The following is a 14,055-nucleotide window of genomic DNA, read 5'->3' on the forward strand; positions in this document are numbered from 1 at the left end:
ATAGATACTTTTCTATCAGGCATTACAAAACTCAATAAAGGCGGAGATTATACATTTATTTTGCCAACTCTACTTCCCTGTTAATTTATTATTATTATTATAATTTTATACTAATAATAAAAAAAAATACACTTTATAGAACGTTTAATGTTTCTCGCAAAGCGGGCGGGTTTACTTTTTTTTTTCTAAAACTTTACCCGTTTACATGCTAAAAGTGTCATAATGTGTTTCTCCTCGATGGTTTTTCAACACTCAACAGAATAACACAGGCTGCATGAATATGATAAATAATTACTGCAAGAGTTACATTAACATACAGGTGCGAAGGGACTTCAACGTTTCTAAATTGCACAAATAAAAAATACATTTACATATTCGTTTCTCTGGCTTGCAATATTTACAAACATAAATTTTCCGAGGGTGAAATCCGTTGCCTGCCTGTTAACATTCAAGGTAAAAAAAAAAAATGATAAAGTAAGTGAATTGTAAAGTATTTGTCTTTGTTTGAATAACTACTCAACCCTACCTTACACATTAATACTGGAAAAAGAGCCCCTTTGGTGTAAAAACACATTAAGTCATTTTACGGTGGGATTTTGAATGATGACCATTCACCGTAAATAAGGGCTCCCCCTCCCTACAAAAGCCAATTTAACCACTGCCTATGGCACTGTTTTGACATGGGGGTGGGGTCAGGGGATTGGGGCGTGTACAATGGGCTCAGAGATGCCTCCCTGGAAGTTATGTCATTAGCTTGAGACACCGATCAAACATCATGGCCGAGCAGAGGCATGCTGGTTTTTGCTATATTTTATTTATATTTTGCAATTCTTTATTTTTGTTTACAATACTTAATTTTTGTTTGATTTTTTATTTTTTTTTGCTCAATAATTTTTTCTTTTGCAAAACTTTATTTTATTTTGCAATACTTTATATTTTTGCAAATATTTGTGGCATGGAATTGACTCCAGGTCTGGCTTATTCTCTGCTCTGCTTCAGGTAGCGCAATTTCACTCAGTATCTGCGGACACTAAAGAATGCAGCCAACTGTCTAAACTAATTTATACATGCATGCAGACACTCAAAGGAGTTTTCAACCGCTTATTTTTTATTCAGTTGTACATGGCATCAAAAATTATTTTTGAATATGAAAAAATTACCGAGGTCCGGTATGTGTTAAGGTGTATGTGTATTAAGCATAAGCCTACAATCACCTTAAGAAGTATGACAATTTATCATCATAATCACAATTATAAAAAAATAAATAAAGTTAAATAAAGCTAGCCACATTAGATAATTTTTACAGGTGAACTTTTTAGGCGAACTCTTCCTGAAACATCCCCGTCCCTTATTTAATATTCATGATCGTTCAACATGGATAAAACATTTGCTGACGTGGTTTAGTTTGACTAGTGTCAGAAACACTTTGCTAATATCCACTACAGTCTTCGTTTAGCCACCGTTGTTCATACAAGTGCCTGGAGGAAATAGCTTTAAACTTATTTTATTCTGCTGGCTGAACATTTCTTTCTTTTATTAAAGTGCACATCTTGAAAACTTTCTAATTTCTGTTCATTCTCATTGTAATATGAATCTGTATATGTGGAAGTAGCACACCATTTTCAAAGTCTTTAAAAAACTGGGTAAGACTGTTTGAACAAGTGAAGAACAACCTAATTAATATTCATATGCCAAGCATTGGATTGGTAAAATCGGACAGGTAGCACAACCCAACAAGAGGATGAGCACACAGAAGTCACATAGTAAAACATTTACCAATATATGCAAAGCCGGACGTTACAATGTCATGTTAAACATGATTACACAAAATAAAATGGAGCTTGAAACTCGAAGACAACATTGTAAGTTTTTTCTAAAGATTTCTTGGCATTTAATGTGTTTGCTTAAAACTTTTTCATAGACATAAATGCATAATATTGCATCTAATGAATTTTATAAAATAAACAGACGCGACTGACCATTGATCGGTGATGTAGAATATATATTTTTTATTTCATTTCAAACTTATTTAAAAAGAACAGCACATTTGTAGTACATTAGTTACACATTAAATCTATATGCGCAGATTGTTAACTGCATGTGTGATATGTGCTATGTAATATTAAATTATTCTCAAAAGTGTTTAGTCAAAAAGTTAAAAGATCCTCGAACAGGCTATACTGCTTTAAGGAAAATGAGTCTGTCGTCAAGCATAAATCTGAACTGAAGGCGCCTCTTCATGATTGTGAGGTGATTGACAATACGTAAATACATCAAATGAGGCTACACATGATTGCTTGACGTGGCAATACATGATAGCGTCCATTTTGTACATCGTGGATTAACAGAATTAAATCTGCAATGATTTGAAAAGAACATTATTACAACAGACTTACAAACCATCTCTTATTTTATACAATTCTAATTCTATTTATATAATATTATTTATAGAATATGATTGTTGTACCATTGAACAATATCTGAGCTGAATTGTTCATAATTGAGTTTGTTGTTAGTGACAACTTTTTATTTTACAGTTCACAGTGAAAGATCTTGCTTACGACTGTTTTTTACTGGGCTGTGTCTGGGAATCGTGTGTTTTCTGGTGAGTTAGATCACATACTAATTTGTTATCTGCATCTTTTGCAATGGCAATATAATGTTTTTCTTCTGCAACCTTGACTCTGCATATACTAAAAACTAAATAACCAAATATTGTGTTATACTGGCTTATAGTGTATGATCATGTACATGAGTTTTGAGAACAATACTGTTATGATATTCCAAAAATATATAAAAATAACAATATCCATATAAACAGTCTGTGTGTGTGTGTGTGTGTGTGTGTGTGTATATATGTATATATATGCTAATCGTATGCAATACATATTCCAATTTAAATGTAGGCTTTGTCATTATTATTATTATTATTATTATTATTGCTTTACTGTATTTATTTTTTACAATATTCAGTGCAATTAGAAGCAGCTGGGGGAGAGACGTCTAATTCAATACACATACAGTACAGAGTTTTGTAACAGAGTTACAAAAGTATTTTACAAGAACAACCACTCAATATCTCATTCACTTGACCGTCTTAGAACAATAATTTCCTTATTTCTTTATTTCATATATTGTGTGTCTGTACTAGGTTGTATGGTCTTATATGGGTAATGGAAAGAAGAAACAATCTACACCCAGCATTTTATCTCAGCACTTTGCAAGACTCCACAACTCCACAAACACCATCACTTCTCCTGCAAACAATGTATTAATAATAAGTTCAGAAGAGTCTGAGTCACTGATAAAATCATTTTACTCTGAATTAGGAATCAGTCCAGACAGGTACTCCAGTTTACAGCAGGTTCTCTTCTGGGCTGAACCAGACAGATCTGTCACACCTGTGTCCCTCAGTACTAGTCCAGCCCACTCCACATTCACCATCCAGGACCTGAGAGAGAGCTACCAAATAGGCGAGGAGATTTTTGTTACTGTGCATGCGAGGGATTTTAACAACAAACCCAAACATTATGGAGGGGACTTCTTTCAAGCCAAGCTTTTCTTATCCAAATCAAAGGTATTTACAAATGCATTTAAATATTTAATTGGATAATAGATATCATAGCAAACATTAATTCTGCTATAAATATCTTAAATATTTTGGGTGCATTATACAAAGCTGAAATGTACTAAACCTTGGACAGAGGGAGTTGTACAAATGTATTTTCCTCCTTCACAGGCCAGTGTGTTTGGGGAAGTGGTGGACCAGCTCAATGGTTCCTACTCTGTGCGTTTTCTCTTACCATGGGTTGGTGAGGCACAGGTGGCTGTACGTCTTATCCACTCCAGTGAAGCTGTGCAGGTTCTGAGGCGTCACAGAGACACTGACTCTGACAGAGTGTTTTTCAAAGGATATTATGAGGGGCCAGGACCAAATGGGACCAGGTTGAGTGAAGTAGTGAAGTGTAATGTGAAGTGGGACAAGAATGGACTGGAGAGGATGGGTACTGGAGACTGCTGCTGTGAATATAAGGATTCCCGTACTGGAGAAACATGGCGCTGCCAGAGACCCAAATCCCTGCCATGCAGTGCCCTCATCTACCACTCTATGGGCGGGTATATCAACCGCCTGACTAAAGTAGAGACAATGCTTATGTGAGATTACCAGATTTTTTATTTTCTGTATAAATGATTTCTTTAACTCATCATTAACTAGTTTGTTGTCATGAAAATGTTATGAAAAGCCAGTATGACAGACATATATTTTCTCTTTGGTAGGAAGCAAACCAACAAGGGTATCAATGGAGAAAAGAGCATCATCAAAATTCTTCCTTCCAATGCAAGTGAAAGTACTGGTATGTTGGTCTTGGATCTGTGACTTGTACAAAGGCATGGTCCTGTTGGGAAATTTGAGTGTGTACAATGTTGTAGTTTAATGGATTACTCTGAACTGGGTGAGAGTTTGTCTAATGTAAATAAAATGTTGATCTAGCATTACATTAAATCTGATTAAAAGATCTAGAAGACATAAAGGCATAAAGTGAAGGCACATCCAATATAAACTGGCTATTATAGTTTGAGCTAACGAGCAAGGCAGCAATAAAAATGTCAAAAACCTGCTATTTGTTCTCAAATTGTATCAAAGTCTCTACACAGAAATCTAGTCCACCAGCTTTACCAGCACCAAACCAGCACAAATGTGCCTAGACCAGCATGAGCGTATGATAACTTATCTAAATTACATAATTTAATCTATTCAAATACACAACTTGTATTACACATAGGCCTACTATAGAGATAAATAATATTGGCATATTTACATTAACTATTAACCCAGAGGAAGATGGGCTCCCCCAGCTGAGTCTGGTTCCTCTCTAAATGTTTCTCTCCACTAACTAACATCTTGGGGATTTTTTTTCTTGCCACAGTCACAGTTGGTTTGCTCATGCCTAAAGACATTAAAGAAAATGTTCACCTAAAAATTATAATTCTCTCATTCAATTTTTATAATTTTCCGTCTCAAACTTGTATGACTTTTTTTTGATGAACACAAACGAAGATAGTTTGATGGACAAATTAATTTTGTTTTTTCCAAATGCATGTCAATGGGGTCCAACACTTAAGATCCAAAAAAACAAAAAGGTAGTATAAAAGTAATCCATAAAATTTAAGTGGTTTAATCCATGTCTTCTGAAGCGATGAGATCAAAATGAAAATCCTTTTTCACTTTTAATCTTGCCATTTGCAGTCTCTTTGGCGATTAATATTTTAAGGTAGATTACACTTCCTCGTGCTTGATGCATGTGCAGACTGCTGCACACATGCTCTGTGTATGTGCTTGTGCTGTGCATGAGCTCTGTGCATACGTCAAACGTGAGGGAGTGTAATAAAGCTTAAACTCATGGTCAACTTTGTTCTTTTGGAGCTTGAAAGTATTGGACCTTTACCGTAGGCATGCAATCTCCCACTCCCCCCAACCCCACCTTCCTTTATCAAAACATTTGAAGACTTTCTGAACAAATATCCGTTGTAGGCTAATTTCATTGAAAAAGGTAGAATAATTTAAAAGAATGATCAATACATTATTAAGTCTCTTGCTGTTGCCTGAATAATAAGTAATATGTAATCAATAAAAATGAACAAATAATCTAGTTTTTTTGTAATCTGATTATATAATCTCATGATTACATGTAATCCGTTATGACCAGCACTGTTTATCACCTTATAGTTGTGAAGGGGCCGGCATGTGCAGTGTAAATACACAACAATATTTCTGGAAACTCATTCATTTGGAGAATACAGTGCTTTCAGTCTCTATTTCCTCTATCTAACAGGTGTAACTAAGAAATGTCGTCCTGCCTTGCACACACCAGTTCCAGCTGGATTTTACCTGAATGATGTGTGGACTTCCTTTGTATGTAGCACCCGTCATTTCACAATGCAAACAACAACACGGTGCCTGAAAGACAAACACATCTACATGATGGGAGACTCTACTATGAGACAGTGGTTTGAATTCTTTGTGAAAGCAGTACCAAGTGAGATTACATACATTCCAGCCTTATAAATAGTCTTTGTTTGCTTTATAATTACAGTTCAATCATTGCATTCCTCTCTGTGATACAGCATAACAGTCATGATATGTGAATAAAAAGTATCATTCTTAGATACAGAACATTTGTATCTTCACCATTAGTGTCACTTTCTGTTCTGCAGCCCTGAAGCAGATGAATCTGCATGTTCAGTATCAGGCAGGGCCACTCATAGCAGTAGATGTGGAGAACAACATTGACTTACATTGGAGGGCTCACGGTGTTCCTCTGCGGTGTCGGAAAACATCAGTGGCGAATCTGCACTACATCAGTAATGAGATTGATGACCTGGCTGGAGGACCCCACACTGTCATTGTGTTTAATCTGGGGCCCCATTTCACCACATACCCTCTGGATTTCTTCACCCACAGAGTGTTAAGGATCCGAAAAGCTATCCTGGCATTGTTACAACGGGCACCAGAAACAATCATCGTAATAAAGACTGTCAACACTGGCTATAAGGTAAGATGGTAATGGTACCCAGTGTTCATATACATGGAGGTCACTCTGTCATTGCAAGTTTATGGTTGATGTTGTTCCTCAGAAGTTTCTCTGTGTTTGTAATAGGATGTGTTTGGCAGTGACTGGTATTCTCTACAGTTGGACAGAATTCTACGATGGGCTTTTCAGGATGTTGGTGTTTATATTTTAGATGTGTGGCAAATGACAGCCTGTCACTACAGCAAAGAAAACATTCATCCAGGCCCTGTTGTAATAAAAAATGAGATGGATATTTTCCTTTCATTTATTTGCCCGGAATGAATTTACATTATCATCACATGGAGGAATTCACAGTGTTCAGTAATAACTGCTACTACAGGTGAAAAACATTGTTTTTAAATGTGTTTTTAAGGTAATAAGAAGGAAATTTATTTTTTGAAAAACATCTCTGAACATCACATTAATTATTCAAGAACTATATTATTATTTAAAGTGTGCATGAGTTGTGTAATTATTTGACAGTGTATGAATAACATACAGTACTGTAGTTTCCATTTAATTTATCACAGAAACATTTAAAAGGGGGTAGTTGATATGAATTATGACTTTGATGACTTATCATGTCAAATAAAGTTCTTGAAAACATATTTTTAATATTGTACAGGGATAGTTTGTGTGAACAATGCTTTCAACAGTGTTGGGAAAGTTACATTTAAAAGTATTTGTAAAGGGATTAATGGAAAAGAGGAGGCGAGAACCGGCTTGATGATATAAATAATGTTTAATATAAAACTGAAACAAAAAGACAAACACACAAAGGTGTCGGACAGCTGTTTGTAAATCTTTCGCACTGCAGCTTCCAGTTGCCTCAGATAGGGAGCTCCCTCCCTATCTGAGGCTTGATTAGCCTGATTAGGTGCCAGATGTGCGAAATCACCTCTAGGTGGTTGATTGGGAGCCCCTCCTCCCCTCGCGGTCAGCGGCCATTCCTCCGCTTCCAGGTATCTGGCCACCTATGGCTGAACTTGGTTGAGATGAGGGAAGCGGACAAGGCACGGTTCCTGAATGCACCCATTTCCCAGGTCGGACTCTTCCGCGACACCGTAGAAGACTTTGCCCAGCAGTTTTTGGAGTGAAACAACAGACGGAGGTCATCCAGCACATCTTGCGGCTCAAGAGTGTGCACCCGTCTGTACGCTGAGGGCATCCCCCTGCAGCACCTCAGACTCGACTGGCTCCGCCCTAGCCCAATCCTCGGCCCCGGCGTAGAGCACCCCGCAGGAGAGTGACACCCCCCGCCTCTCGGCTGGCCGCGAAGAACCCTAGAAGACGGGAAGCCCAAGGATAGAGAGGACTGTAGGAACTCCGGAGCTGGTACCAGACCACTCCATCCCCCGGAGGAGGGCCGGGAGGTAAATCTTTTGTTCCCTTTTTTTCTGTGGCAACCAAGTTGTCAAAAAAAGAGCAGTTTCCTCTCTCCTCGGGCTATGCGCTCAGTGCTCACGGTCGCTGCTCCCACGGCCACCAGGCACTGAACGTTTGCAGCCCTGGCCTCACGAACGCGGTCTCCTGACTTCACGTACCCCGCTGCCTCACACATTCCTCACCTCCGGCAGACCAGTGGTGATGAGTCTAGACGACGGCCCTGTTGGCCCTCCTCCTCAGTCGCCGGCCCGCCATACGCGGGGCGGAGCAAGTAAAGTGCTTCGAGGATCCCCTCAGCGTGGCCGCCTCCGGTCAGAGCTTCGCTCCCGGACACGGCATTCCCTGCTCCACCTGCCACAAGGCCCACCCCTAGGAACATTGGATGTGATCCTTCCCTTAGTGCCCCTTGCCAGCAGTTTGGACGAGTGGCTGTAGCTTTCCAACCCATCGTGCTGGCTGGTCAGAACCATCCGACTCTGCTACGCAATTCAATTCGCCAGGTGCCCGCCTCGGTTCTGTGGCATCCTCTTCAGTGAAAGACAAGAGCACTACCGGAGATTGCGGTCCTCCTACGGAAGGATGCGATAGAGCCTGTCCCTCCAGCCGAGGTGAGACAGGGGTTTTACAGCCCCTACTTCATCGTTCCCAAGAAGGGTGGAGGGTTGCGGCCAATCCTGGACCTGCGAGTTCTGAACCGGGAAAGCACATCCTAACGTGCATCCGGCTTCAGGATTGGTTCGCGGCAATAGACCTGAAGGACATGTACTACCTCGACACAGACCCTTCCTACGGTTCGCGTTCGACTTTCGGGCATATCAGTACAGAGTCCTCCCCTTCGGCTTGTCCCTGTCCCCTCACGTCTTTACAAAGATTGCAGAGGCAGCCCTTGCCCCGCTTAAGGGAAGTGGGCGTCTGCATACTCAACTACCTTGATGACTGGCTGATTTTAGCACAATCTCGAGAGTTACTGTGTGCACACAGGGACTTGGTGCTCACCCACCTCAGCCGCCTAGGGCTTTGTGTCAACTGGGAAAAGAGCAAGCTCTTCCCGGTTCAGAGCATCTCTTTTCTCGGCATGGAGTTAGACTTGGTGTCAATGATGGCGCGCCTCACTTGCGAGCGCACGCAGTTGGTGCTGAGCTGCCTGAACTTATCCAGGCGGCAAATGTCGGTCCCACTGAAATACTTTCAGAGGCTCCTGGGGCATATGGCATCCTCAGTGGCGGTCACACTGCTCAGGTTGATGCATATGAGACCGCTACAGCACTGGCTCCAGACCCGAGTCCCGAGGTACACATGGCATCGCGGCACATATCACGTGGCCTTCACGCCCACCTGTCACCACCTTTTCAGCCCTTGGACAGGCCACCTGCGTTGGCACATCAACTGCCCATGAACACAATTAATATTTTAATTGTATTACTACATAAATAATATGTAATATAACTGCAGGAATTAATGCAGGACAACTGAATAGTACTACATTAACACTTCAGTCACTATATTAACAACTGTATAAACACAATTAACTAATCAGTTAGTAATTGCAATCTGATGACTGTATTAGTTCACTCTTAGCTAATCAATATACTGAATTAAATGTATCTCCTCAAAATTCAATGACTAAAATGTGAACAATTATAATTTTAATGTCAATATGAAATTGCATCATCAGAGATGCATATGCATTCTTTAACGGGAAATCAGTTTATGAACACTGGTCTACAGTGCCTGGTAGAGTATCATGACTACCGTAATTTCCGGACTATTGAGCGCACCTGAATATAAGCCGCACCCACTGATTTTTAAATAAAATATTATTTTGAACATAAATAAGCCGCACCTGTCTATAAGCCGCAGGTGCCTACCGGTACATTGAAACAAATGAACTTTACTCAGGCTTTAACGAAACACGGTGTGGCAGCGGGCGTAGTCAAGCGCCCGTCCGGAGAGAAAAGCGGTAAGGCGCTTACACCTGAGCTAAATTATGTCTAACACCGGTGTCTAATTTCAGTAAGCATGGGGAGAGCGGCATAAAAAGGCAGCAGCCACAGAGCTGAGAGAGTGACACACGTAAGTCTAGTGTTGGCGCATAGAAGAATTGAGAAACTTTATAAAATTGATTGTAAACATTGCTGTGGCCATTAAAAGCCTTACCTGGAACGTCAAGTGCCCTGCTGAAAACTGTCACACTGGTGCCCGTGTGACAGTTTTCCCAAGAAGGACACGTGAAGCAGGGCACTTGAAATTAGACACCGGTGTTAGACATAATTTAGCGCAGGTGTAAGCGCCCTTTCAGCTTTTCTCTCCCGGACGGGCGCTTGACCACGCCCCCGCTGCCACACACGGCTTGTAATAAAACATTTGCAGTAAACAGTAGCCTACCAAGAAAGTCATTGGGCACATGAAAATACTGAAGTCATCTCCTTCGGTGTCGGAGTTGAATAGCCTCGGATTTAGTTGTCTTTTTGCACTGAGTCAATTCATCACGCTGCTGTTTCCAACGTCTTATCATCGACTCATTAAGACCAAGCTCCCGTGCAACAGCCAGATCAATCGCCTTCAACTTGAAAGCAGCATCATATGCGTTTCTCCATGTCTTTGCCATGGTGAGGGTGACAAAATTACTACCGTAATCAGAATGATGGGAAGTTTGAGCGCGCTCGATTTAATCTAAACAGTAAACAAAAAAGTTGTTTTGACCTTAACCCGTTCGGCAATTTCATTGGTCTAATGAAAGCTTCACGCCGTAAAAAACTGAGCACGTCACAGAATGTTTTTTTTATTTTTTTTATAAAATTTGAAAGCGGGAAAAATCCATATATTAGCCGCGTCATTGTATAAGCCGCGAGGTTCAAAGCGTGGGAAAAAAGTTGCGGCTTATAGTCCGGAAATTACGGTAGTCAGCTTACCTTAAATAAAGGGATGTTGAACTGTATGTGTCCAACTTTTGTATTATTTGGGGTATCTTTTGTAATCATTAATGAATAACTTGTGCATATTACATAGTACATAATGAGTTCTTCTCAATAATTACTTAGAATTGAAAAGTGAAAATCTTGGTTAACCCTTAGTTATGAGTCAAGTGTTACCACATCCATGTGAAGGAATTACTAATGATCTGGAAGAGTTTTCTAAAGTGAAAATCATAGTAACTCACTATTAATTAATGAGATCTTATTGTGTTCTTCCTTATGCGTTAATGTTTTCTTGAACAGCATTATAAAGTGAAAACACATTGTAAACCATTAATAGTATCTGAGGTGTTACTTGCCAGTTAATAGCGAAGACGTCTTTAAGCAAAAGAGACACAAAAACAACACAACGTCAAACACATAAGTGTTTAAAGGATACACTCGCTGAAGGTGTGCAGTATCAACCATAAAACGAAGATTTGTCTGTCTGTCAGATCACAACAGGGAAAAAAAATACACTCTGTGAAGGTGTGCAATATCAATAACGAAGTGAAGACTTGGGCATTCAGAACACGAGAACAGATACTGTATACTGAATAAGCAAACTTCAGATGTTCCTGGAAGGTAGAATGAAAAGTACAGTGCATTCGGAAAGTATTCACAGCGCTTCACTTTTTCCACATTTTGTTTTGTTACAGCCTTATTCCAAAATGGATTAAATTCATTATTTTCCTCAAAATTCTACAAACAATACCCCATAATGACAACATGAATTAAATTTGTTTGCAAATTTACTCAAAATAAAAAATGAACAAATCGCATGTACATAAGTATTCACAGCCTTTGCCATGACACTCATAAAAATATCTGCAGCATTGAAGGTCTCAATGAGCACAGTGGCCTCCATCATCCGTAAATGGAAGAAGTTTGGAACCAGGACTCTTCCTAGAGATGGCTGCCCGGCCAAACTGAACGATCGGGGGAGAAGGGCCTTAGTCAGGGACATGACCAAGAACCTGATGGTCACTCTGACCGAGCTCCAGCGTTTCTCTGTGGAGAGAGGAGAACCTTCCAGAAGAACAACCATCTCTGCAGCACTCCCCCAATCAGGCCTGTATGGTAGAGTGGCCAGATGGAAGCCACTCCTCTGTAAAAGGCACATGACAGCCCACCTGGCATTTTCAAAAAGGCACCTGAAGGACTCTCAGACCATGAGAAACAAAATTCTCTGGTCTGATGAAACAAAGTTTGAACTCTTTGGCCTGATTGGCAAGCGTCATGTCTGGAGGAAACCAGGTTCCGCTCATCACCTGGCCAATACAATCCCTACAGTAAAGCATGGTGGTGGCAGCATCATGCTGTGGGGATGTTTTTCAGCAGCAGGAACTGGGAGACTAGTCAGGATCGAGGGAAAGATGAATGCAGCAATGTACAGAGACATCCTTGATGAAAACCTGCTCCAGAGCACTCAGGACCTCAGACTGGGGCGAAGGTTCATCTTCCAACAGGACAACAACCCTAAGCACACAGCCAAGATAACAAAGGAGTGGGTACGGGACAACTTTAGGAATGTCCTTGAGTGGCCCAGCCAGAGCCCAGACTTGAACCTGATTGAACATCTCTGGAGAGATCTGAAAATGGCTGTGCACCGATGCTCCCCATCCAACATGATGGAGCTTGAGAGGTCCTGCAAAGAAGATTGGGAGAAACTGCCCAAAAATAGGTGTGCCAAGCTTGTTGCATCATACTCAAAAAGAATTGAGGCTGTAATTGGTGCCAAATGTGCTTCAACAAAGTATTGAGCAAAGGCTGTGAATATATAAATTTGCAAAGATTTCAAACAAACTTCTTTCCTGTTGTCATTATGGGGAATTATTTGTAGAATTTTGAGGAAAAGTATTAATTTTATCAATTTTGGAATAAGGCTGTAACATAACAAAATGTGGAAAAGTGCTGTGAATACTTTCCGGATACACTGTAAATAAAGAATAGATGTGGTGTTCATTAAACATCCTAGAAAACATAAAATGCTAAATACTGTTCTGTCCCTCCTCTTAATCTTATTTAATCACACATGATTAATTCATTTTGAGAAAATAGCAAGCTAAGTCAATCTTTCCCTCTTGTAATTTAGAGGATATATTTATATTTTTATCAGCCACACAAAGATCATTGGTGACCTACGCTTCCTCTTCCTCTCTCCAGCTATTGTACAGCATATGGTATGATGTGTTTGGTCAGCTGTTATGATATTCCCATATTGTAGCCGACACCACCCCTCCCTATTGCAGTTAAAAGAGTTCTGTGGTTAATTGCTAAACCATTCAACATGCATTAAATTCAACATGCATTAACCCCCCCCCAAGAAACAAACACATTACTGTATCAAAACAAAATGAAAACCATTTGTACACAGTTTTATGCAGAGGACATGAACATGAATTTAACCACTGGACTTGTACAGATTACTTTATGCTGCCTGTGTGCTTTTTGGATCTTCATAGTTCTAGCCACCATTCAATTGCATTGAGCAATTCTTCATTTGTGTTCAGCAGAAGAAAGTCATACACATCTGGGATGGCATGAGGTTGAATAAATGAACAGAAAATTTTCATTTTCAGGTGAACAATCACTTTAAAAGTGCCTGCATGGCAGCAAGACGGAATGCCAAAGACAACATGGGTTCGAGAAGCAGCACCATAAAGAACTGCTATGACAAATAGGCACCCAGTACATCACAAATTATTTGTCAGTCAGAGAGGAATATTCTTCTCTTGGAACCCAGAATCCATCCTACTGACAGCTAACTTTGACTCTCTCGCTCCTCCGCCAGATCCATGCGAGAGCCCCACGATGTAAGAGTGGGTGCTGTCTCTCGAAAGTAATGAAGACGAGAGCGAAACATTTTGACTGAGAACAGATCGCAATGCCCGCACACACCCCGCCCCAACGCAAGATCAGCATGCTCTTCCCCCAAACAAACAATACAAAACTGGTGTGTGTCCCTCTCAGCCATAGAGCGTAAACATGGGAACACACACCGCTTGCTTTGTTTATCGGTAATACTTTTTCTTCCTTTTTTTATAGAGAAAGCGAAAAGTTTCTGCGCACTGCCTAACAATTCTAACTTCTAACAGAGAAGTAGAAAGTAGAAAGTTCTGGCAGTCAAGAAGCACAACACA

General features: G+C 40.2%; 1 protein-coding gene across 1 annotated transcript; it reads left to right on the top strand.

The window, feature by feature from the left end:
• Window positions 1-1,780: 1,780 nt before the first annotated feature.
• LOC127631813 (NXPE family member 3-like) lies at window positions 1,781-7,174 on the top strand. The gene is made up of 8 exons (XM_052110169.1): window positions 1,781-1,862; window positions 2,538-2,605; window positions 3,152-3,577; window positions 3,740-4,155; window positions 4,279-4,355; window positions 5,835-6,038; window positions 6,217-6,554; window positions 6,660-7,174. The coding sequence occupies exons 1-8, from the start codon at window positions 1,808-1,810 to the stop codon at window positions 6,852-6,854; spliced, it is 1,779 nt and encodes a 592-aa protein (XP_051966129.1). The 5' UTR covers window positions 1,781-1,807; the 3' UTR covers window positions 6,855-7,174.
• Window positions 7,175-14,055: the final 6,881 nt, after the last annotated feature.

The sequence above is a fragment of the Xyrauchen texanus genome, chromosome 38, assembly GCF_025860055.1.
Source record: "Xyrauchen texanus isolate HMW12.3.18 chromosome 38, RBS_HiC_50CHRs, whole genome shotgun sequence".
NCBI classification, from domain to species: Eukaryota; Metazoa; Chordata; class Actinopteri; order Cypriniformes; family Catostomidae; genus Xyrauchen; species Xyrauchen texanus.